General features: G+C 63.5%; 11 protein-coding genes across 11 annotated transcripts; 4 read left to right on the top strand and 7 right to left on the bottom strand.

The window, feature by feature from the left end:
* Window positions 1-558: 558 nt before the first annotated feature.
* On the bottom strand, window positions 559-1823 carry JCM10292_005573 (dienelactone hydrolase family protein; the record flags this gene model as incomplete). The annotated part of the gene is made up of 7 exons (XM_076651518.1): window positions 559-770; window positions 830-972; window positions 1054-1106; window positions 1177-1361; window positions 1424-1527; window positions 1588-1706; window positions 1788-1823. 7 exons carry the CDS (start codon window positions 1821-1823, stop codon window positions 559-561), a joined length of 852 nt encoding a protein of 283 aa, XP_076502935.1.
* A 550-nt stretch (window positions 1824-2373) lies between these two features.
* Window positions 2374-3349, top strand: JCM10292_005572 (uncharacterized protein; the record flags this gene model as incomplete). Its single annotated transcript, XM_076651517.1, has 3 exons — window positions 2374-2797; window positions 2893-3188; window positions 3257-3349. The coding sequence occupies 3 exons, from the start codon at window positions 2374-2376 to the stop codon at window positions 3347-3349; spliced, it is 813 nt and encodes a 270-aa protein (XP_076502934.1).
* Window positions 3350-3545: 196 nt separating this feature from the next.
* On the bottom strand, window positions 3546-5490 carry JCM10292_005571 (uncharacterized protein; the record flags this gene model as incomplete). Its single annotated transcript, XM_076651516.1, has 6 exons — window positions 3546-3890; window positions 3958-4290; window positions 4362-4852; window positions 4927-5243; window positions 5303-5320; window positions 5435-5490. 6 exons carry the CDS (start codon window positions 5488-5490, stop codon window positions 3546-3548), a joined length of 1560 nt encoding a protein of 519 aa, XP_076502933.1.
* A 730-nt stretch (window positions 5491-6220) lies between these two features.
* JCM10292_005570 (uncharacterized protein) lies at window positions 6221-8299 on the top strand (the record flags this gene model as incomplete). Its single annotated transcript, XM_076651515.1, has 4 exons — window positions 6221-6384; window positions 6820-7225; window positions 7297-8075; window positions 8122-8299. The coding sequence occupies 4 exons, from the start codon at window positions 6221-6223 to the stop codon at window positions 8297-8299; spliced, it is 1527 nt and encodes a 508-aa protein (XP_076502932.1).
* A 207-nt stretch (window positions 8300-8506) lies between these two features.
* JCM10292_005569 (uncharacterized protein) lies at window positions 8507-9506 on the bottom strand (the record flags this gene model as incomplete). The annotated part of the gene is made up of 4 exons (XM_076651514.1): window positions 8507-8665; window positions 8737-8992; window positions 9068-9138; window positions 9225-9506. 4 exons carry the CDS (start codon window positions 9504-9506, stop codon window positions 8507-8509), a joined length of 768 nt encoding a protein of 255 aa, XP_076502931.1.
* A 421-nt stretch (window positions 9507-9927) lies between these two features.
* JCM10292_005568 (uncharacterized protein) lies at window positions 9928-11572 on the top strand (the record flags this gene model as incomplete). Its single annotated transcript, XM_076651513.1, has 5 exons — window positions 9928-9971; window positions 10113-10222; window positions 10299-10362; window positions 10427-10904; window positions 11027-11572. The coding sequence occupies 5 exons, from the start codon at window positions 9928-9930 to the stop codon at window positions 11570-11572; spliced, it is 1242 nt and encodes a 413-aa protein (XP_076502930.1).
* A 461-nt stretch (window positions 11573-12033) lies between these two features.
* Window positions 12034-14383, bottom strand: JCM10292_005567 (uncharacterized protein; the record flags this gene model as incomplete). The annotated part of the gene is made up of 6 exons (XM_076651512.1): window positions 12034-12640; window positions 12711-13099; window positions 13157-13979; window positions 14039-14158; window positions 14216-14282; window positions 14350-14383. 6 exons carry the CDS (start codon window positions 14381-14383, stop codon window positions 12034-12036), a joined length of 2040 nt encoding a protein of 679 aa, XP_076502929.1.
* Window positions 14384-14622: 239 nt separating this feature from the next.
* Window positions 14623-15990, bottom strand: JCM10292_005566 (uncharacterized protein; the record flags this gene model as incomplete). Its single annotated transcript, XM_076651511.1, has 2 exons — window positions 14623-14718; window positions 14785-15990. 2 exons carry the CDS (start codon window positions 15988-15990, stop codon window positions 14623-14625), a joined length of 1302 nt encoding a protein of 433 aa, XP_076502928.1.
* A 993-nt stretch (window positions 15991-16983) lies between these two features.
* JCM10292_005565 (DUF952 domain-containing protein) lies at window positions 16984-17603 on the bottom strand (the record flags this gene model as incomplete). Its single annotated transcript, XM_076651510.1, has 4 exons — window positions 16984-17117; window positions 17180-17333; window positions 17397-17460; window positions 17515-17603. The coding sequence occupies 4 exons, from the start codon at window positions 17601-17603 to the stop codon at window positions 16984-16986; spliced, it is 441 nt and encodes a 146-aa protein (XP_076502927.1).
* Window positions 17604-17810: 207 nt separating this feature from the next.
* Window positions 17811-19136, top strand: BMT6 (25S rRNA (uracil2843-N3)-methyltransferase; the record flags this gene model as incomplete). The annotated part of the gene is made up of 2 exons (XM_076651509.1): window positions 17811-17848; window positions 17909-19136. The coding sequence occupies 2 exons, from the start codon at window positions 17811-17813 to the stop codon at window positions 19134-19136; spliced, it is 1266 nt and encodes a 421-aa protein (XP_076502926.1).
* Window positions 19137-19901: 765 nt separating this feature from the next.
* On the bottom strand, window positions 19902-20363 carry JCM10292_005563 (uncharacterized protein; the record flags this gene model as incomplete). Its single annotated transcript, XM_076651508.1, has 4 exons — window positions 19902-19930; window positions 20035-20056; window positions 20117-20173; window positions 20232-20363. The coding sequence occupies 4 exons, from the start codon at window positions 20361-20363 to the stop codon at window positions 19902-19904; spliced, it is 240 nt and encodes a 79-aa protein (XP_076502925.1).
* Between the last annotated feature and the right edge of the window lie 578 nt (window positions 20364-20941).

Here is a 20941-nt window from a genome sequence, read left to right as displayed (position 1 = left end):
CGATCGCTATCGCCCACCTTGTGCCGCCCTCGACCGGTTCGTATGTAGACACTCTTTGCGCCCCCTTTCCCACCACCCTTTCGCGTCGACACACGGTTCTTCCAACCGCGCTTTGCACCCGCTCGTCCTCTCTGCAGACTCTTGTTTCGCCCCCTCCCTCCGCCACTCGTTTATAGATGCCGCTCGCCTTCTGCTCCACCGTCTGCCGCGGAGGAAACACGATACCCTTTTGCACGCCGATCGGTCTTCTGTGTCTCTCGCTCGCACTCTCGCATCGCTCACGCATGTTCAGGGCCTGGACAGCAGAGCTCGCCTGTCATTGGTAACTCACAGCCGTGACTTGACCTGCACAGCTGCTGCGCTGGGCATCTGCGCCTAGCAGCGCCCGAACCTGACATCGCATCGGCTGTCACAGTTGCCATGCAGTCGCTTACTTGGTGCGACCGCCGCAGATTCTGTGCCAACCGCAACGCACAAGGCTTCGGCGAGAGCAACAAGTATCGAGTGCCAGTTGCATAAGAACCGGGGCGAGAGAAACGGTCACGGAGGGAAACCACGTCAAAGGTGCTCTTCGAACCACGCCTTGGTCCGCGCGTTGCTCTTCTCGTACGACTCGCGCACGTCCGCACGCTTCATGTTTGGTCGGCACCCGAACCCGTGCGTCGTGCCCGCGTTGTCGTCCCAGACTTGGACCGGGATCGAGTGCTTGGAGCGGACTTTGTCGAGCGCGGCGAGGGCAAAGGGCTTCATGCCATCGAAAGACATGTCCTCTGTGGATTTAAAAGCCGCTGAGCCGCGGACAAGAAAGTGCTTGAAAGTGCAAGCGCACCCTCTGCACAGACGAGCATAAATGGCTTGCGGATCGCTTCAAAGTCTTGCAGTGTGAGCCGGCTCGGGTGGAAGCAGACGCTGACGTCGATAGGGCTGTCCGCTGCGGCAAGCCAGACGGCGATTGAGCCGCCAAAGCAGTAGCTGCAGGAGATCCAGAGAAAAGATGTCCGGGAAGGTCAGCAGCTAGACGAGGCTGGGTAGTCAAGAAGCGGCCTGACGTACCCGACGAGCCCGAGGCGCTGATAGCCCAGTTTCTCTTTGAGTGAGGTGCTCAACTGGACAGATGGCGAAATGTCAGCATATGGTTTGCGCCGCCAAAGGCCAAACACAAGGCGAAAGACTCACCTTGACTGTCAAGTATTTTGCACGGGCGGGACTGTGCCGCCTGAGCCATTCGGGTCCAATATACCGCAGAATGGCCCAGATGAAACCGGCCTTGGCAGCAATGCGGCCAAAGAATGTCTTCTCCTTCATCGGCTCTTCAACCGCATCAAGCTGCGACTGGATGACCGAGGTGTCGATGTAGTCGCCTTCGAGCGTATGCAAGTTCAGCTACGTATCAAACAAGGCGGAGGAGCACGCACGGCCGTACCCTCGAAGAGGTCCGGGACAAAGACAGACAACCCCGTGTTCTCGGCGAACCAGTCTGCGACGAGCTTGGTATTCGGCAGCCCAAAGCCAAAGAGGTCGCTTGCGCTGCATGTTGTCGAGATCAGTTCCGTAGATGCGGAGAAATGAAGCGAAAGAGGGTAGTACAGAACGATCGCTCGCTCTTTGTCGCCCTTTGGACCCTCGGCGAGGTAGTACGAGACACCGTCAAGCTCTTCCATCTTGCCTTTCGGACCGCCTTCGAGTCGATAGCCTCTCAGGCAGTCCTACACGAGCCCAGCGTGAGCAAAATATCGCGTCACGAAGGTTGCGCGTGCAAGAGCGAGAGGAGAGCTGGATCGACGCACCGCACACGGCTTTGTGGCTCCGCTCGCGGCCGACATGTCTAATTTTGCTGATCGTGGGAAAGCGAAGCAAGAAGCAAAGCAGCAGCTGCAAGAGGTGGAGAGGGCCAGGAGCAGACGACGGCCTTCGGACAGAACCAATTCTGGCGCAGCAGAGCCTTTTCCGTGCCCGTGCCGATGCGGCCGACGGACGGAGCAAGCACGTCGGCGTCAACACAGCTAAAGCGGGAAACAGCGCGGGACGCGAGAGGGAGAGGGGCGAGGCATGCGAAAGCTCTCGGTTGTCCCGCTTCCTCCTGTCTTCTGCAGCTGTCTCATCGGTGCTTGCGGTCTGCTCTCCTCACAGGACGACAGCGCCTGTGAGAGGGCTAGCTCAGGTTGATCAGGCAAGTTACAGCACGACGGGCTGTACCTCACCCACGCTTACGTTCTTGCTGGCGATCCGGATCCACCCTTTCGTCATTCCCCGCACTTCGCTCTGTTCGTCCTCGAGCTTTCCTCGCCTGCTCGCCCGTCCGCTGCATTCGCTCGACGCGCTGCTTCTCCCGCGACCTAGCCTCCACACGCCCAAGCAGCTCCCGCTTGCAACATGACACCGGCTCCCGACCTCCTCCACACGGCTTTGAACCGGCACGCCACGCAGTACCGCGGATCCGACGGCGAGCCCCTCTCGCCGAGCGCCCTCGAGCGCCTGCACCTCGCCGACGAGCACGACGAGCGCATCGAAGTGCGCACGCCCGCCGCGTCGACCGCCGGGTCGGTCGCCTCCTCGCCGTCGTCGTCCCGCTCTGCCTCGCCGACGCGCGCAGCGGGCAAGCGAAAAGGCGGCGCGGGGAAGCCACGGCGGGACAAGACGAAGGAGCGGGAGAAGAGCGAGGCGATGAAGAACCCCTCCGACCCGTTCTTGCGCTTCCCTGGCCCGGTTCTGGGGCGCGTGCTAGGCGAGCTGGGCTACCACGACCTGCTGAGCGTCGGGCTGGTGTGCAAGCGATGGAGAAGGAGTCAAACACTCAGTGAGTACTCCTGGCTTCGCTGGCTTCTGTCGTGCAACAATCCCGCGACAACACCTTCCTGTCGAAGGCATAGTCTCACTGACGCTTTACTGCAGACTACTCCTGGTATCTACTACTCGACGATTACACGTACACCTCTCCCTCTGACCGTCGCCGCAAGTACGCCGAGACGAACGGCGTCCCGACCTGGCGGAGCAGCGAGGCATCGCAAGATTGGGCGGCCCACTTTGCCAGCATTTTCCGTCGAGACGACGTCGAGGAGCGCGAGCCACAGGACACGGACGAGAACGGGCTGACGATGAAGGAGGAGCGCGAGCTCAAGTGGAAGGAGGAGAACGAGGCGTCGGAACTCGCCGGCATGGACAAGAACGCAATGCGCGAGTTCTACAAGGTACGCCCTACGGATTTCCTAGGTCTGTAGTGCGCAACCGTGGCTGATCAGAGCTCGAACTCCCGCAGGGCTTGCGAAACAAGAAGGTGAAAGGCAAATCGTTCAAGGGGTCGGTGCGAACAATCGAGGGCGACGGCCTCGGCGATGCGGCAGAAGTATGAATACGATGCGGCCGAGGCGACCGCTGTTCTCCCCATCTGCCCAGTCGCGTGCTCTGTAGCCAATCCGTAGACCTCGCAACTCGCAACTCAGCTCGATTTCGCACTTCACGTCAAGCCTCACTCGATAGGGGTGTCAGTCAATGCAGCATGATATCGGGGTATACAGACTGGCGCCCCCGCGCCTTGTGTCTCGCGCTCAGTACAATCTCCTCAGTTCCTCGTGCCAGCCGTCCTCGCCCTCCTCGTCCGCAAACCTGCGGAACCGGACCGCCAGCTCGGCCTCGACGCTGCGGAACACGACCTGCTGGAGCTTGTCAAAGTCCTCGTAGAACCCGAGCGCGCGGACAAAGTCGCGCGCGGCGGGCTGGAACGTATCCTCGGCGAAGCGGTCGACCTCGTCCTCCTGCTTTGAGTCGCCCATGTCGCCCTGGTTGTCCGAGTCGTGCTCGCGCGGCGGCTTGCAGCGGTGGAAGTTGGACAGGCTGAGGTTGACGATGTTCGGGAAGCAGGTCAAGAGTTCGCGCAGATCGTCTGGTTTGATCTGCGAGGTGAAGCAATGAGGTGCGTCAGTAATGCGGCTCGAGAAAGGGGAGGGCAGCGTGTCTCACTCGCTCGCTCATCTCGGGATGATCAGAGTCCTTGCGCTCATCGTCATCGTCGTTGTCCTCGCCAGTCCCGCCCGCCGCTTTCGCATCTTCATCGGTCGCAAGCGATAGTTGGACGGTCGTGACGGACGTCAGTGGCTGCAGCGGAGACCAGTCGAGCCCATGCCGCCGCGCGTTCCGCAATGAGGGAACGTCGATAAAGGCGACGTGCGAAAGGTTCGACGTTTGGAGGGCGCTGAGAAATGACGGCAGCGTCTGCGCCCACTCCTTCTTGTGCGAAGTGATGGGATTGAAGCCGTGCAGCGTCAGGCTCTCGAGCGGGTGTTTCTCGATGTCCTGAGAAAAGAGGGACGAGACGTCAGGGTGCTGGCGAGAGAAGCAAGGGAAGTCGAGCGGACAGCACGCACCTTGTACCACGACACCTCGCGAAGAACGCTCGGGAGCGTCTCTGGCAGGTCGGTGCGACCCCATCCCGAGTGAGCGGCAAATTGCAGAACCTTGGCGTGCTTTCCGAGGCACTCGAGGAAGCCCTTGAGGATGCCTTCTTCGAGGTCGATGTCGGGGTGGACCAGCCACTTGACGGTATCGACGTTGTCGACGGACTCGAAGGCGTCCCACTGCTGCCAGTCGCCGATGCTGACGTGGTTGAGTGCAGGGAGGATCTCTTTACCAAAATTGAACGACTTGTCTTCGCGGCTCTCCCAGAATGGGATCTCGAGCGCCTCGAGATTCTTGAGCTGGCGCAGGGCGTTCGTGAACGACTTGGTGAGCGTCGTCAGGCCGGCGTAGTCGTCGGCGACAAATTCGTCCGGCACGTCTTGCGGGAGGAAGGCGAGAACGAGGTAGGTGAGGTTCTTGGCGCAAGGGAGGAAGACGGGAGACATGTCGTTGTACAGGTCTGTGAAGAGTGGGCGCGATCAGCAGAAGCCCCACGGCGAGAGCGATGCGGGCAGAAGTCGTCAGAGAACGTACATGACGGCTGCCAGTACAGCTCACGGACGAAGTCGTGCACTTCGGGCGACTGGTAGAATGACACCGTCTTCGTGCGGCGCTTGTCGTCTACAAACACGAGCGTGCGGTACAGAATCGGGCGGAGAAGGCGCAGGAAGCGCTTGTTCAGCGTAGAGAGCGCGCGCAGCTCGTGTCGTCCTTCTTGGAGGTAGCGTGACGGCAAGGTGAAGTGCCCAAGCTCGAACGGGATGGCCGGGTTGTAGAAGCGGGCGATGTGGGTGAGGAGCTCGTCGGGAAGGCGAAGAATGTACGGCTCTTGCGCGCAGTCTCCAGGATTCCTGCAGAACAAGCTTGAGCGTCCGCTTCGAGACACCTGAAGCAGAGGCTCGCGACGCACGGCGCCTTTGCACCTTTGCTGCGCATTCACGGAAACGGTTCAGCATCGTCTTCTCACGAACTGCCGCATCGCGCTGAACATCAGCCATCCCTCGTCTCCTTCTCGGTCCGGGTAGCAGAAACTTCCACTCACGCTCCTGCCTTGCCCATGGGCGAGCCCTTGACATCCTTGCAGTCGCGCTCGCCCATGACGCGCCTGGAAAGGCTGCTCGATGGATGCAGGTCGCGTGCCGCGGGCCGGGACGAGGGCGCCTCTGGGCGAGGCTGAGTCTGGCCTCAGACGACTGAGCAGCTACGGCGCAGAGCAATTGGAGCGTAGGGACGAGAAGAAGCGAGCGGATCGACACTCGGGGCCCGACCCCGCGTCAGGCGAGTGAGCCGGGTCCTGCGCCTAGGTATTGAGGGAGCTGCAGGGGACACGCAAGGCGATACACAGAGCACTAGGAGGCGCTGCTACCTGCAAGAGCGCTGGAAGATATGCGGCAGAGCGAGATTGTGGGCGTCGATCGTTTCTCTCACTCTTGAGCGCGGCCCCCTGTCTGAGTCGCCGTCCCTCCTGCGCGTACCACTCAACTCGGCGCGCTGCTGTGGACCTCTGCGGCGTCTTCAACGCCTTGAGCGCCCAGAGCATGGTGCACGAGGGTCAGCTCAAAGGAGAGGAGGTAGAATGCACCCGCTCCGACTTGAGAAGGTCGAACTCCGGGGCTTCCGCGCGCGCTGCGCCGGCTTTTCAGGCTGCGCAGTGACCGCCCACCGCTCTACGACGCTTTCACTGGAGAGTGTGATTCCACTAAGGGGCACGCGCAACTGGCTCCTCGACGCACGCCCCCTGTGCCCCACCTCGTCGGTCCCGCCCGCTCCCCTCGTTCTCCTGTCTGCACGTCGCCTCGCTCGAGCGCTGCCCTGCTCCTTTGTCTGCATGCACGGAGCTACGCAGCCCTCGGAGGATTCGTACTTCGAAGCAGACGGCCTCGCCGCGTTCGCTGCCTCTCGCGCGGACGGCGCGAGCACGCGCGACTCACTATACTCCAGCCCGCACGCCTACGAGCACGCTCAGCTCGAGCTCCACACTGCGCCCGCCAGGTACGAGACTGCGTATAGACAAGTCCACCCGCCGCTCGCTCCGCCGCCTGTCCCGCCGCCGCTTGGTCTGCCCGCGCGTCCCCGGCCTTTGCTGCACTCGGCCCCGTCGCACGGCTCTTCCTCCGCACAGTACCTGCCGCACGCACACTCTCCGGTCTTCCCGCGTGCGCCGGCTTTCCCACGCTCCTCGACATCCCGTGGCGCCGAATCGGGCTCAGGATCCACCCCCTCCCTTGTGCGAGGCCTGCCCGCGTTTGAGCGCTGGAGCCCGACGTGGCACGATGGAAGCCTGAGCGGAGACGGGCGAGGCGTGACATACGTCTCTCCTGAGGCGAGGGGTGCAGGAGGGGCAGGGGAGAGCTGGCAGGGCGAAGAGCGGTGGAGAGATCCGTTTGCCGTGCCGCGCGGGGGCTCCGGAGGTGACGAGCGGTACAGTGCGGTCGAGCCGGAGCGACGCGAACCGAGCACAGACGACGAGCGCGAAGGCGCGCAGGGTGAGTGGGACGGCGTTGCGGGCGAGTACCGCCATGGCGTAGGCTACGACTCGACGCGGCCGCCTACCGTGCCAGACCAGCTCGACCGGCGAATGGAGCGTCTTTCCCGACGCTTCGGACCCGACTCGGCGCCGTCTGCAGCAGCGGAACGAGACGCGGCGAAAGCACGCTTCCGCGCGGCGCACGAGGCGCAGAAGCGCGAGGCGGCCGAACTCGAGCGCAAGACGGGCGTGTCGCCCCGCACGGGGCGTCTCGTCGTTCTCGGCCCAAAGAAGCGCAATGCGCTCCGTTGGTTCGAGGGCGGAGGAGCAGTCATCGTCGCTATCGGTGCCATCGGGGCCTCGCTCGTGCGTTTCCTCTCTCGCGCCCCGTTCCTGCGCCTTGAACGCAGATCCGCTGATCAGATATGAGGGTGTAGTTCACTCACCCGGACCCGCCGCCCGCCCCGTCCGGGTCCGCACCCTTGATCGCGCTCTGCCTCGCGCCCTTCCCCTCGCTCCTCCTCACGCTCTACCTCTTCGTTCTCCGCCCTTTCCTGTACCGCCGCCGCGCCTCGCGAGCGGCGGCGAGCCCAACGGGCGTCGCCCCGGGCGTATACCCTCACTTGATGCAGCCCCAAGACCAAGGAGGGCGCGGAGGCTGTTGTCCTTGCTTCGGCGGCGGGCGCAAGCGCGTCCCGCGCGGGTATGGCGTCGGTAGTCCGGCTGCGCACGGCTTTGGGACGCTCAACCTTGTCGTGGATCCGCGCCTGCTGGGCGCAGGCGGGATGGGCGGGGCCGAAGAGGCGGAAAGGCGGCGCCGCGACGGGCGAAGGGAGAAGCGGGAGCGGGCGCGGAGGAAGAAGCGGAGAAGGGAGAGGAAAGAGCGGCGGCGCGAAACCAGAGCGGGCGGAGCGAAGGACGAAGACGACGACCTCGTCTCGTCCTCGCTCTCCGACTCTGCCTCGTCCCTCTCGTCCTCCCCCTCGTCCTCCACCTCCGACGCCTGGTCCTCCCGCAGCCCGACTTCCTCCCGCCCCAATCCGCGCCACGCGATCCTCTCGCACCTCTCGCACGAAGCGACGTGGCGTTCTGCACGCGCGGCGCTCAAGCGCGAGACGGGCGCCGACGCGCTGTGCGCGGTCGGGTGGGGCGCGCTGGGCGTGTGGGCGCTCGAGGGCGCGGGAGGGTGCGCGCCGGGCGAGGGCGAGGGGTTCTGGTGCGTCCGTACCTTTCGAACCCTTCTCCGTACTCCGTACGAAGAGCCAGGCGACTGACGAGCGCGAGCGGGGCGAGCGCAGCAACTTGTACAACACGGCGCTGGCGTTCTCGATCCTCGTGTGCGCGGCGTTTGTCGGCTCGTTCACGCTTGACTGCGTCGACCTTGAGAGAACCAAGATCAGCCCGCGATTCAGGCAGCAGAGGCTCGTCGGGGTGGTGTAGCGGGGTCTGCTGTGTGAAGGAGCAGGAGCGGATTTGCGAGGGCTAGCAGCAAAGACGGAGAGACAGAAGGAGCGTGGAGTCGCTCGCCCAGCTAGGGAGAGAAAAGCAGGAAGCGAGGGCGCGAGAGAGGCTAATGTGCACAACAAGGAACGACAACCTCACTACACAGGCACGCCGTACCGTTCGCGAATGTACGGGAGCAAGTCGTCACGTCATGCTCGCGCTCGGTGCGCCTGCGCCGCCAAACTTGAGCTTGAGGCGCTTCGGCTGCGCTGAGGGTGCGTCGGCGGCGGGTGCGCCTTCGGGTTCGGTCGGTGGCGCTGCTGCTGCGGGAGGGGCGGGTGCGGTCTCGAGTCCAGCGGTGACCTGCGCATTGCATACCGCGTCAGCGTAGTGTGGGCAAAGACAGTGAACGGGAGCGAAGAGAGGAGACGCACATTGCGCCTCGAGCCGTCGATGCCGTATTTCTCCTCGACTTCTCTCCGGCGGTCTTCCTCCTCTTCATCCAGGGCGCGGCGCTTCCCTGCAAGCTTGGCGCTGACCACCACCGCGTCGTCGTCTTCTGCCTTGATGGCTGTGGCAGGGTCGTCTTCCCCTTCTTCGTCGTCTTCGTCGTCGTCGTCCGAGAAGAGGTCGTCGTGCGCGGGGACGAGGTGCGCATAGTCCGAGTCGTGGATCTGGTCGAGTAATAGGCTGGGTGCGCGTGATTGTTCGGAGGTCAGGGCTGCCCGAGGAGAACAGGTTCGAGTAGGAGGCAGAGGGACGCACTCGACCTCGTCCTGAAGGGCCTGCACCTTTGCCTCCTTTTCGGCAAGCTCGACCTCGAGGTCTTTGCGGACCTGCGCAGGACAGAGTGAGGAGCGAGTGAGTATGCGGAGCGAGTCTCGCGGATACCGCAAGGGAGAGCGAGGACACCTCGACGCACCTCTATGCCGCGGAAGTAGCCTTTCTGTAGCTTGAGGTAGCGGGCTTTCAAGCGGTAGCGCTGAGTGAGGTCGGGTGGGGGACCGGGAGCGGTGGACGAGGCGAGGAAGGACGAGGAGGCGGGCGACGACGAGGGCTGCGGGTGGTGGTGCGGGTGCGCGAGGGGGAAGGCCGGGGCGGGCATGGGCGGGGGCAGGCCCTTGCCTGCGAGCTGCGGGTGCGGGTAGGCGTGCGCCGAGGGATGCGGAGAGAAGGACGCGGTCGACGACGACGGCGACGCCATCCCGGGTGCGGCTGGCTGGTGGCGTGGGTGCGGGTGCAGTACTAGACTCGTTCTGCTCTCTTGGCAGACTGCCCAGCGAGCGAGCGGTGCGGTGCGAGCGAGGTGCGGCTTGGAGAGGCGACGCGAGCCGAGGGTTGACCTGCGTGCACTCGCTCCCGCCAGCAAGATCGAGCGCAAGAGCGCCAGAGAGAGCTCCGTAGACCCCGCCTGATCCTGCCACTGCGGCACCCCGTGCGTCCCTCTTTCCCTCCTCGCTCCCCTCGTCTCCCGTCGTCCTCTCGGCACGGTCAACCGCAGCACCCCGCTCCCCTGGCTCGACAGAGCATCTGGGAGCTCAAGAGGTGCTCTCACTGACGCTCCTGGCCCGACAGATCTCGCCTTCAGCGTCAACCCGGTCGAACTCACGCTCCCTGCGCCCACCATGGACGCCTTCCCCGCCCAGATCCCGCAGGCCTACAACGCCCCGTACGTGCCGCTAGCACTCCGATAGGGTGGTTGAGCACGCTAGTGCACTCGCCAGCGCGCACTGAGTCCTGACTGACCCGCATCTCGACTCCCCTCCCCGCTCCCGCTCGATCCCTTGCCTCGCCTCGCCTCGTCCGCCAGGTCCATGATCGGGCCCGGCGGTGAAGCACCCAAGCGCGCCCACCTCTACATCGGCAACCTCTCGCCCCGCGTCACAGAGTACATGCTCCAGGAAATCTTCTCGGTCGCAGGTCCGTCTCCCTCCCTCTGCTTCTTCCCCTTTCTTTGTTTGCGCTCAATCGAGCCTGACCTCCCTTCTCCTCACAGGTCCCGTCCTCGGCGTCAAGATCATTCCCGACCGCTCCTTCCAGCACGGCGGCATCAACTACGGGTGCGACCTTCCGTTCCCCGGTACCGCTCGGGACAGCGCCTGACCTCTCGAGCACACTACACAGCTTTGTCGAGTACCACGAGATGCGCTCGGCCGAGACGGCGCTCCAGACGCTCAACGGCCGCCGCATCTTCGACATGGAGGTGCGCGTCAACTGGGCGTACCAAAACACCAACGCGCAGAAGGAGGACCTCACGAACCACTTCCACCTCTTCTGCGGCGACCTCTCGCCCGAGGTCAACGACTCGGTCCTCCAAAAGGCCTTCATGGCCTTTGGCTCGCTCTCGGACGCGCGCGTCATGTGGGACATGAACACGGGCAAGAGCCGCGGGTACGGCTTCCTCGCCTTCCGCGACCGCACCGACGCAGAGCAGGCCATCCAGACCATGAACGGCGAGTGGCTCGGCAGCCGCGCCATCCGCGTCAACTGGGCAAACCAGAAGAACAACTCGGGCGGCGGAGGCGGCGGTGGAGGACCGGGCGGCAGCGGCATGTCGGGCTCGATGGGCGGCGGCAGCGGCTACGGCGGGCCTCCCTCTTCCGTGCGTCTCGATCTCTCGTCTTCGCTCAACGAGCGTGGCTCTGTCACTGCGTCTTTGTCTGCCTCAACGACTTCGAGGCTGTCGAGTAGACCTTCCTAACCTCGGCTTCCGCTCTCCCGCAGTACGAGGCCGTCCTTGCGCAGGCGCCCGCGTTCAACACGACCATCTACGTCGGCAACCTCGTGCCCTACGCGACGCAGGCCGACCTCATCCCGCTCTTCCAGGGCTTTGGCTACATTGTCGAGATCCGCATGCAGGCCGACCGCGGCTTTGCGTTTGTCAAGCTCGACTCGCACGAAAACGCCGCCAACGCCATCGTCAACCTCAACGGCGCCATGGTCCACGGCCGCGGCCTCAAGTGCTCCTGGGGCAAGGACCGCGAGGGCGGCGCGGGCGGGCCCGCCGGCATGGGCGGCGCGCCCCCCGGCCAGGGCTTTGGCATGTACGCCCCGCCGCAGTCGTTTGCGCAGCCGTACGCGCCCGCGCCTGCGCCCGGCGCCGCACCCGCACCCGCACCGGCCGCCGCGGCCGCCGCCGCGGCAGACCCGGCCATGGCGCAGTGGCAGGCGCAGTATGGCGCGCAGTGGCAGGCGTACGTCCAGCAGCAGCAGGCGATGGCCCAGCAGCAGGGCGCACCGCCGCAGGGCGCACCCGCAGCGCCGCAGTAGAATGCCAGCGCTTCTCTACTTTCCAAAATCTCGGTCTCGGTTCTCGTCTTCTCCCCAAGGTCATACCCGCATGAGTTTCTTCCTTCTACGTTCTCGGGGCCCCTTTTCCTCGTCACCTAGCCTCTCTCTCTCTCTTCCCTACGTCGAATTCGATTCCCCGTTTCGCCTTTTTTGGGTTTCTCCTCTCCCTCTCATCTACCCTACAAAGCATGGTCTCTTGCGCCTCTGCTCCTACGTTATACAGACTCTTTCTCCCCTCACACCCATGGTGCTTTCCCCTCTTGACCTCCTTTGGATCTCCTCTCTCAAACCATATCACCCTTACCTCGTTACATGCAACGCATCGGCTCTCCATTCTGCTTTTCCTCCGTTCTCGTCCTCTGCATCGGTCATAGACTCTCGAGAGGCTTCGTTGTGCACAGGGAGTCTTGCACCGTGGAGACATTGGGTTCGCACCCTCTTCACCGCCTGCCAAACAGCCCAAAGCCCCACCCACGCTTGGCCGGCTGCGGCTCCTCTTTTTCCTCCTCCTCTTCCGCCTCGTCGTCCTGCTGCATCGCCTCCCCTGCTGCTCCAGCCGCAGCAGTTGCAGCAGCAACAGCGTTGGCGCTGTCGGAGGAAGCGAGCCCGGCGCGCGCGGCGATCGCATCGAGGTCGAACGCGGCGACATAGTTGTACGCGACGTCGTAGAACGGCACCTTCCTCTCCTTCTTCTTCTCCTCCTGTCCCTGCTCCGGCTCGTCGAGCGACAGCGCGCCGACGTCGACGGACGAGGAAGCGGCGGGCTCGCCGCCCGTCGTGTCGAACCACGCGTCACCGACCTGCTTCTCGTCCGCGTCGAGCTCAGCTTCGAGCGCGGCGAACGTGTGCTCCTCGAGCGGGAGGACCGGGTCGACCAGGTCCTCCTCGCCGTCGTCGTGCTCGTCCGACGCCGAGGGCGCGAACGCCTCGGCGAGGGTCTGCGCGACTTGCCGCGCTTCGCGGACGTAGAGCTTCGCGCGCGAGAGGAGCGAGAGGGACGAGGGGAAGGACGAGGCGAGGGCGTAGGCGCGCGAGAGGAACTTGCACCTGCGGGCCATCAAGTTCGGCAAAAGTCAGCTCGACTTTCGAGGTGGGCAGACGATGACACGGGACACACCGGTGCGCGCGCACGAGCGCGATGCGCGCCTCGATGCGCGTCGCGAGCTCGTCGTCCTGCTCGACGGCCTCGAGGTCGCGCATCGCCTCGAGACTCAGCAGGACCGTGTCGTAGACCTTGACGATGCCCGGGTATGCCTTTGCGCGGAGTCGGCGCAGCTTGCCCTCGAGCACCGCAGGGTCGCGCGACTGGGTCTGCGAGACGTACGCGGCTTCGGTCGCGCGCAGCTTGTGCTCGCGAGAGGCGAGCTTGGAGAGCGACGACGCGATGAGGTGCAGGTCGCGCTTAGTGCGGACCGAGAGGAGGTGATACTGGATGTACGAGTGGAAGAGCGAGAGAGGGCGCGAGGTCGCTTCGAAGCGCGCCGTGTTTCCTTTGGCGAGCGCGATCTGCGCCACACAACCGTGTCAGCGGAAGTCGCATGCTGACAGACCGTGACTACGCACCTGATCGTCCTCGACGAGCTGGTGCGCGACAGCCTCGGCATCGCTGAGAACGAGCAGCGCCTTGTCGTATGAGCCCATCCTGCGCGCACCGAGCACCTCCTTCTTCGGCGCATCCTCGGCCTTCTTCTTGCCCTGAGCGCCCTCGCCTCCCTTCTTCTTCAGGCTCTGCGCCTCGTCCGCGCGCAGGCTCGCGAGCGCCTCCTGCACCTTGATGGCCGGGCCGACGAGCTCGGCGTTGCGCACAGGGACGACCTCGCCGCGCCAGCGGATCTCGACCGACTCCTTCTTGCCCGCGCGGCCCTCGGCATCGAGGCGCGCCGCAAGGTCGCTCCAAGCGGGCACGACGGCGCCGAGCTCGCTGGCGGCAACATCGCGCGCGATGGCGCCCACGCCGGCAGAAGTGTCCTTGCCGAGGCGGTACGCGCAGAAGCGCAGCATTGGCTCGACCTCGTCCATGACCTCGTTCGCGAGCGCCTCGTCGGTCGCGCTCGCGGCCGTGCCTGCGAGGTGCTCGAGCACGGCGTAGGCGCAGCTGAGCGCGCGGAGGCCGTCGGCGTGCTTGCCGCGCTCAAAGGCGAGCGCGCCGCTCTGCACGAGGGCGTAAGCCTGGATCTGCGCGGTGTGCGAGGCAGAGAGGCGGGACGAGAGAGCCGGGTCCTGCGAAAGCGCGACGAGGGCGGCAGCGTGCGAGGAAGCCTTGGAGAGGCGCTTGGCGAAGTGGTGCTTGGTCGAGGGAGGGGCGGCAGGGTCATCGAGGGTGCTCTTGAGAAGCTGGGACTGGGCCCAGCAGCGCTCTGCATCAAACAGGACAATCTGAAGGTGCCTGTGCGCGCGAGCAAGTGTCAGCAGGTGAGCATGCGGACCGCGAGGAGAGGCGCGCACCTGTCGCTGGTGACCTGGTCCGCCTGCACAGGTTTGCCCTGGTACTTGCGCGACTTGCCCTGCGTCTGCGAGAGCCCGGCTGCCTTGCGCAGGTGGTGCACCTTGGCGACACAGTGCGATCTGGACACGCAACGTCAGTGCGAGCTGCAAGCTTTACCACAGGCACACGAGACACACTTGTAGCGAGCAAAGTCCTGATGCCTCAGTCCGTACGTCGAGCGCGCGTTCGACACGAGCTTGAGGACTGCCGACGAGGTGATGAGGGTCAGCGACGGCCAGGTAAGCTTGCGGGAGCGTGGGCTGGAGCGTACGCGGGAACTCGAGCTGTGCCTGAAATTCTGCCATTCTGACGTCTCCTCCTGCGGCGGAGATGAAAAGCAAGGGAAGCGGATGCTGGACAACCCCTCGACGGCGACCGCTTTCGGGTTATCCAACTCGGACGCATCTAACGGCGCTTTCTGCTGCTCTGTACAATCACAATGATTCCCTCCCGCTGACGGCTGCAGGTCGACGGTCGTACAGATTGCAGGCAGGGCGAGCAGGGGACTCTCAAGGCTAAAGAACAGAAGGAACGGGCGGTAAAGTCACGAGTCCTCAACCGGGTCGTCGCCCCCATCGTCCTCGTCCTGGTCGGAAGCAGGCGGTGAGGCGTCTGCATCGCAATGGAGGGCTGGGTCGTGCTGCGGGAGAAGTCATGCGTTTGGCGCCACTGTTGATGGCGCAGAAAAGACGGAAAGCGGACGCACGGACGCCACAATGCACCACGTTGTTCCCGATCGCATTCCAGGCAGAGGTGCGGGACCGAAGGCGGCGCGAATGATCAGCGTCGAGAGCTTGATCCAAAGCAGGGCGTGGACACCTAGTGCTCCAAGAAGGAGGTCATCAGGTCTGAGTCGCAGCATGGGCACGTCATTCAACTGTTCAAAGTATAGGCTGGCAACTGTGACCGTCTGAATAGAAACGGGGAGCGCCCGGAGGAAGCTGCGGAGCGCGACAGGCGAAACAACGTCGGGTGCGACCAGGCCCGCAGCGTATTCGAGCCTGGGCACTGCGCGAAGGATGCGGAGCGCGTTCAGCTCCGGAAGGATATTGACGAGGTGCGCAAAGCAGCCCTGCAGGGCATCGGCAGCCATCGAAAGCTTGAGCTCCTGAAGCTGAGGGAACGATGCCAAGAGGTCGAAGAAGACTCCCGCGTGGGAACCCCCGAGGTCGACTTTTCTGATGGTATTGACGGCGAGCACATCTTGGAAGATGTCGAAGAGGCCGCGGCGAGGGCTGGCGTCGCCAAGCACGTACACTTGAAGCGAGAGATGCTCGACTGGGACGCGCTGCTCGAGATCGATAGGGCTGAGGATCAGGTCGGAAGGGCTTGCATCAAAGAAAACCGCCCCGAAGCTGAGTCTGCGAAGTTTCTGGTGGCGGGCGAGTTGTTCGGCGAGGCGTCGCGTGTCGAGCGGTCCGTCATACACAACCACGCAGTCGAGGCTGGAGAGGGTGGCAGCATACGGCATCTCGCCGATCACGTCGAGCACGTCGAAACTCGGCAGGTCGGGGGCGATTTGCAGGGTGCGGAGGTTTGTGCCGCAGCTTTCAAGAAGCTCGACAACATTGGGCTCGAACCGCTCACTGAAGAATATATGCGAGAGCAGGTCCCCAACCACACCATGATCTTCTTGCTCGGCAGCGTCAGGCTTGGATAAGCTGATCACGAGATGGTGCACGAGAGCAAGCACTCCTTTGTTGGCGAGGACGTGCTGGAGGAGCGCTTCGTCTTGGCCTTGCTTGACGACAAGCATGCTCCAGGCGAGGTGCTGCGCCATACCTAGCCAAGCGCGGCATACGAGCGAGAGTCGGGCGCCCATCTCGATGCGTTCGCGCTGCGAGTCGATCATATGGGCGAGGTGGTCGAAGACGAGGCGGACGAGCTCGAGCGGGAGCGGCGGAACGGGCATGGCGTCTGAACCGAGTGGCTGTGGAAATGCTCGACCTGGTCAGTGTCTTCGCGGATCCCTCCGCAGCGTTGTGGGCGAAGCAGACCCACCGACTGATGAAGCAAGCGAGCAGGAGCAGCGGGCTAACGACGACTCGCGGGACTCGGAGAAGGCACTCGACAAACTCGTGGGACTCTCTTGTGGCAGTTCGTCAGCAACTGCAAGCAGTCAAGCGAGACGAGCGTGATTGTTCGGGTCGAAGCCGGACGAACCGTTCCTTGTTCTCCTCGCCTGCGCTCGTCTTGCTGCTACGGTCCCGCTGATGCGCGCGAGCACTTGCAATCCGTCTGATCGCGCGGGCGAGCCGAAGCTCGACGCTCGCTCGGGCCTTTACGCACGACCTTTGTGCTCAACGCCGACGTAAAGAACAAGTCGACACGGCAACACACCGCTGCTCGTGGTCTTGACGCTTGCACCGTCAGCTTGCTAGCCTCTGTTCGTCGAGATGCTACTGCCGTCTCACTCAGCTGCGGGCGGGACTACATTCCGCTCCGCAAGGACCGCCGTCTCCTCATTCTTGTGAGACCAGCTTCCTGGCCCAACACATGCGCGTGCAGCCTCCGCGACCAGATTTACTTCTTGGCGTCTGTAGCTGGGCCCGGATGCGTGCGCTCTTTCATCTGCCTCAAATTGCTTAGATCGCCGCGCGTGCATCGTCCGTGGAAGGGTTCACTGTTCGGCTCCCCGCTTTCACCGCTACAGATACAGCGGTACGCGGTGCTACTGGTGTGCAATAGAGCACATGCCCTCTTCCAGGACAAGGCAAGGCCAGTTGGCCGCAGGTGGGCCAGCAAGCGTCAGAAGATTGTTCGATTCAACTGTTTGAAAGCCGGACTTTCTCGTGAGGAACGCTAGACAGCGTCTCGAGAAGTTGCTTGCAAAGGTTTGGCGTGGGCGCAGACAGAGCAATGACCAAGGTTAACTGTACAAAAGGATTCTGCGGCTAAACAAGGCTCAGTCCTGCAGCCACCCCTCCTGCCTCGCACGTTCAAGCGCCGCATCCCAGCCCTTCTCGCCCTCCGGCTTGACGAGGTCCTTGCACGACTCGACGTTCTCGCCCTCGAGCTGCGCGTACAGGTGCGGGAAGACTGCATCGAGGCGAGTCAGTCTTCTTCGCCTCACAAGACGAGCCACGAAGAGGAGCACGCACGCTCGCCACTTGACGTAGGCTCCCACTTGACGATCTTCCAGCTGCTCAGGCGCTCGGCGTCCATCTTGAGCAGAACGACGACGGGGTCGTCCTTGAAGAAGCGGTTGAGCGTGCCAGCGAGCTGGCTCGCCGTCGACATATGGATGAAGCCATCCTGCGCCGATGGAGTGGGACATCTCAGCTCGTGGCAGGGCAAGAGTTGAAGCAGAGGGCAGACCTTGGCGTCGAGCTCCGAGAGGACAAAGGTGTGCGAGGCGGGGATGGGCACGGGGAAGGTGTACCTGCTCGGCAGGGCCGATCAGCGCGTGTTCGGCTCGACAGATGGTATGACGGACCGCGGGTTGACGCTAGAGTGCGGCACGATCTTGTAGAAGTACTTGGGAGCAGGAGCGCCCGAGCCTGCGTTGCCCGTCTTTCCGGACATGACGGAGTTGATCAAGCGGCGAAGCATGCGCGGGTCAAGGGCGACAATTGAGCGAGTGCAGAAGCTTGTGAGTTGCTCGGAGCGTCTTGAGCGCTGCCGAAAGCGACGCGGCTGAATGTGGAGAGAGCCAGAAGTGGGGAGACGCTGCTCTCGCTCGTCCAGCTCCGCCTCGTCTCTCTTGAGGCTAGGACGAGTGCCAGAGCGACAATGGTGCAGCTCAACAAGACGTTCGATCAGCTGTCTCTGTGCGCAGAGTCGTGGTCCCCCTTGCCGTGTCTTCATCAGTGCTAACGCTTTGACTACAGGAACGAGCGCGCGGCCGCGTCGGGTGGGCGCAGCGCGGCCGCAAAAAGTGTTTCCAAATCTCGCTCTACCGTCTCGGAGTCGTCCCTGCCCGTTTCGACGGCACAGCTCCTCACCGTCCTCTCGCGACTCTTCTCTCCCCTCCGCAACTCGCCCACTTTCGCCTATACGCTCCAGCATGTCAAGGGTCTGCTCTACAACAAAGAGTACCTCGCCGCATTCGGCACCGACTCGGACGAAGGCGAGCGCTGGCGCGAAGTCTACGCCGCGCGATGGGTACCCGCCCGCGCGGCCATGTACGAGCGCATCCTGCGCGAATGCACAGTCGCTGAGGCGCTGCAGTGGGTCGAAGCGCCAGGCGCGCGCGAGCTCAGCGAGCGCGAGGAGCTTGAGCGGGAGCGGGAACGCGCAAGGAGGAGGCGGCAGGCTAGGCTCGAGGGGAGACCTGTCGAGGACGAGGCAGATACGCCCGCGGCAAAGGACGCGTCGAGGGACTCTGATACGGTCGACGTCGTCATGATTGGCGCAGGGGCGGGCAGCGAGGTTGTCGCGCTCGGCGCGATCCTCGGAGATGTCGCGACAACAGATGCGGCGAGGGCAAAGCGGCCGCGGGTCCGTGTCAAGGCAGTCGACCAAGGTTCCTGGGGCGAGCTGCTGGCCAAGATGGAGGCGGGTCTGCAGGAGGACTGGCCAAGTCTCGCCCAGGACGAGCAGAGCAGCGGCGGCTTCGACGTCGCCTTTGTCAAGGGCGACATCCTGTCGACCGCACCTTCGCCTTCCACCTCCGCGGCGTCTCTTCCCGCAGACGATGGTGCCGATCTCGCGCAATATCTCGGCATCGACTTTGCCTCCCCCTCTCTTCGCCTCATCACCATCTGCTTCACCATCACTGAGCTCCTCCTTCAGTCGCGCCTCTCGACCCTCCGCCTCCTCTCGCACCTCTCGTGCTCCGCCCCTCGCGGCGCGCTCCTCCTCGTCGTCGAGAGCGCGAGCCTCGCGCTCATCCCGCTCGGCAAAGAGGGCCGGACGTACCCGCTCGGGCAGCTGCTCGACCATGCGCTGTGCGGTACAGACGACGAAAAGGGCGAGTGGGAGATCGTGCGGAGCGAGGACGCCAAGTGGTACCGCATGCCCGAGGGGGCGGAGGAGGTCTACAATGGCGGGGGGAAGGGTGCGCACGTCAAGCTGGAGAACTCGCGCGTCGTGCTGCGGCTGTACAAGAAGCGGTGACAGGTGAACGTGTTGCATTCAACCTCGGCCTTCTCGGCCGGCCGGCTCTTCGGTTGTTCTGCGGAATAGTGTGAGGTCAAGCAAGGAAGTACGCGCTTGCAAGGCCAGGATGCTTCCTTCTGCTGTCTACTGCTGAATGCGGCTTCTTGCCGAAGAGGCTGCTTCTCTCCATAAAGCTCAAGATGGCTGCGAGGTGTCGCTTAGGGTCTTTTCGCCTTCTAGATCAGTGGAGCAGCGAAGCGAGCTCGTACGCTGCGAAGAACAGCTGTGATCAGCACATTTCTTGACCACCGTTCGGACGAGGACGAAGCGCAAGCTCCCTATGAGCGCAAGGAGCAGGACCGAGCCGGAGAAGATAAAGAAAGTGGAACGCCTTCGAAGCCTTCCGCGCCAAGCGAAGCGGGCTCCTGCTCTTCGTGTCGCGAGCCCATCAGTAGCTCCGGACAGCAGCTCTCATAGAGAAATGAGTGCACTTCAGCGCAGCTTCGGCGAAAGACTCAAACGATCGAGCAGCGCGAGCGGCCGCTGAGCGGCGGAAGTGGCGGCAATGCAAGGACGCGCTCTTTCGACCACGAGCCTGAGAAGCGTCGCAGCCTCACGTGAGCTTCGCGCCGCGCTGCAGACGCTTTATGAGGTGAGGCTCGGCAAAGCGCAAACGGCCTTCAAGAGGTTGAAACCGAGGCAGGAAGTGACGGTTAACGGCAGGCAGGTCTTTACAGTCGTGATTCTTGGCGATACAGTCTGTGCGTACGGTGTTGAAGCGCTCTACATGGTGCTGACAGCACCGTCGGGCTCTGTCGAGCGAACCGACAAGAACGCGTCATCCGAGGTGGGGGAGGGTGAGAGCGTCAGTCAGCGATTGCGGAACGGCTTAGCTACGAATCAGAGAGGTGCGCACCGATGTACTTGACGCCCGGGTGCTGCTCGAACGGGATATCGTCAGCCGCAGGACCGTGGCCGAGATCGGGAGGGAGACGCACCTGCTCCAGTTCCGACTTGAGGTCCTCGCTGAACGAGCCTGCAAAGCCGCGCATGACCTGCCCGCACCCTCACGTCAACCTCCCTCGTGCTATTGAGAGCCTGCGCGCAGCGCACCTTGCTGTCGTAGTGGTGCTTGATGTTGCCGCCGGAACCCTCGACCTTGGAGGCGAGGTCCGAGATGGCGTCGGCCGAGGCGTGCGGGCCGTCCGACTCGGGCTTGAAGACGACGATGTAGCTGTTCGACATGATGTGCGGTGATGGAGGAGGGGAAGGACCGGCAGGTCAGGTGGGGCGCACGCGACGAGGCGACATCAGGGGAGGAGAGGCTGCTTCTCGCTTCCGCCTGCGCCGGATTGCACGGGACAGCGTTGCACAGAGGACACACAGGCCGAGACAGGAATCAGGAGAAGTCATCAATTTTAAATCCGCTGCCGTTCACTTCCTCTGCACCTTCTGCCCTGCGAGATCTCCTCGGAATTTCGCCACGTCAAGACCAGACCGCCGTCAACGACCGTGTATCCTGCACGACAAGGCTCGTAGTTAGCATGCGAGGCTCGAAGAAGCGACAGAAACGCTGTGGACGGCAATCCGGAGACGGTGTCCGATGTGTAGGGTCAGAGCGGCGAGCGATTCATGTTTCCTCTCAGCCCATCCAGGCTCAGCGAGGTGTGCACCAGAAACAGGGTGCGTCGGTTCATCCGTAGAACATGGGCAAAGAAGAGAAGGGACGACGTGCGAGGTCAGAGAGCTGCGACACTAGGCCGTGACAACCCAATGACAGCATTGTAGCGGTAACGCCGAGCCGGGAATCACAAGAAGACAAA

The sequence above is a fragment of the Rhodotorula paludigena genome (assembly GCF_050403205.1).
Source record: "Rhodotorula paludigena JCM10292 DNA, Rt_paludigena_JCM10292v1_ctg52, whole genome shotgun sequence".
In the NCBI taxonomy this organism is placed as follows: Eukaryota; Fungi; Basidiomycota; class Microbotryomycetes; order Sporidiobolales; family Sporidiobolaceae; genus Rhodotorula; species Rhodotorula paludigena.
Note: the sequence above shows the minus strand (reverse complement) of the source record. Positions and strands in the feature narration are given on the sequence as shown.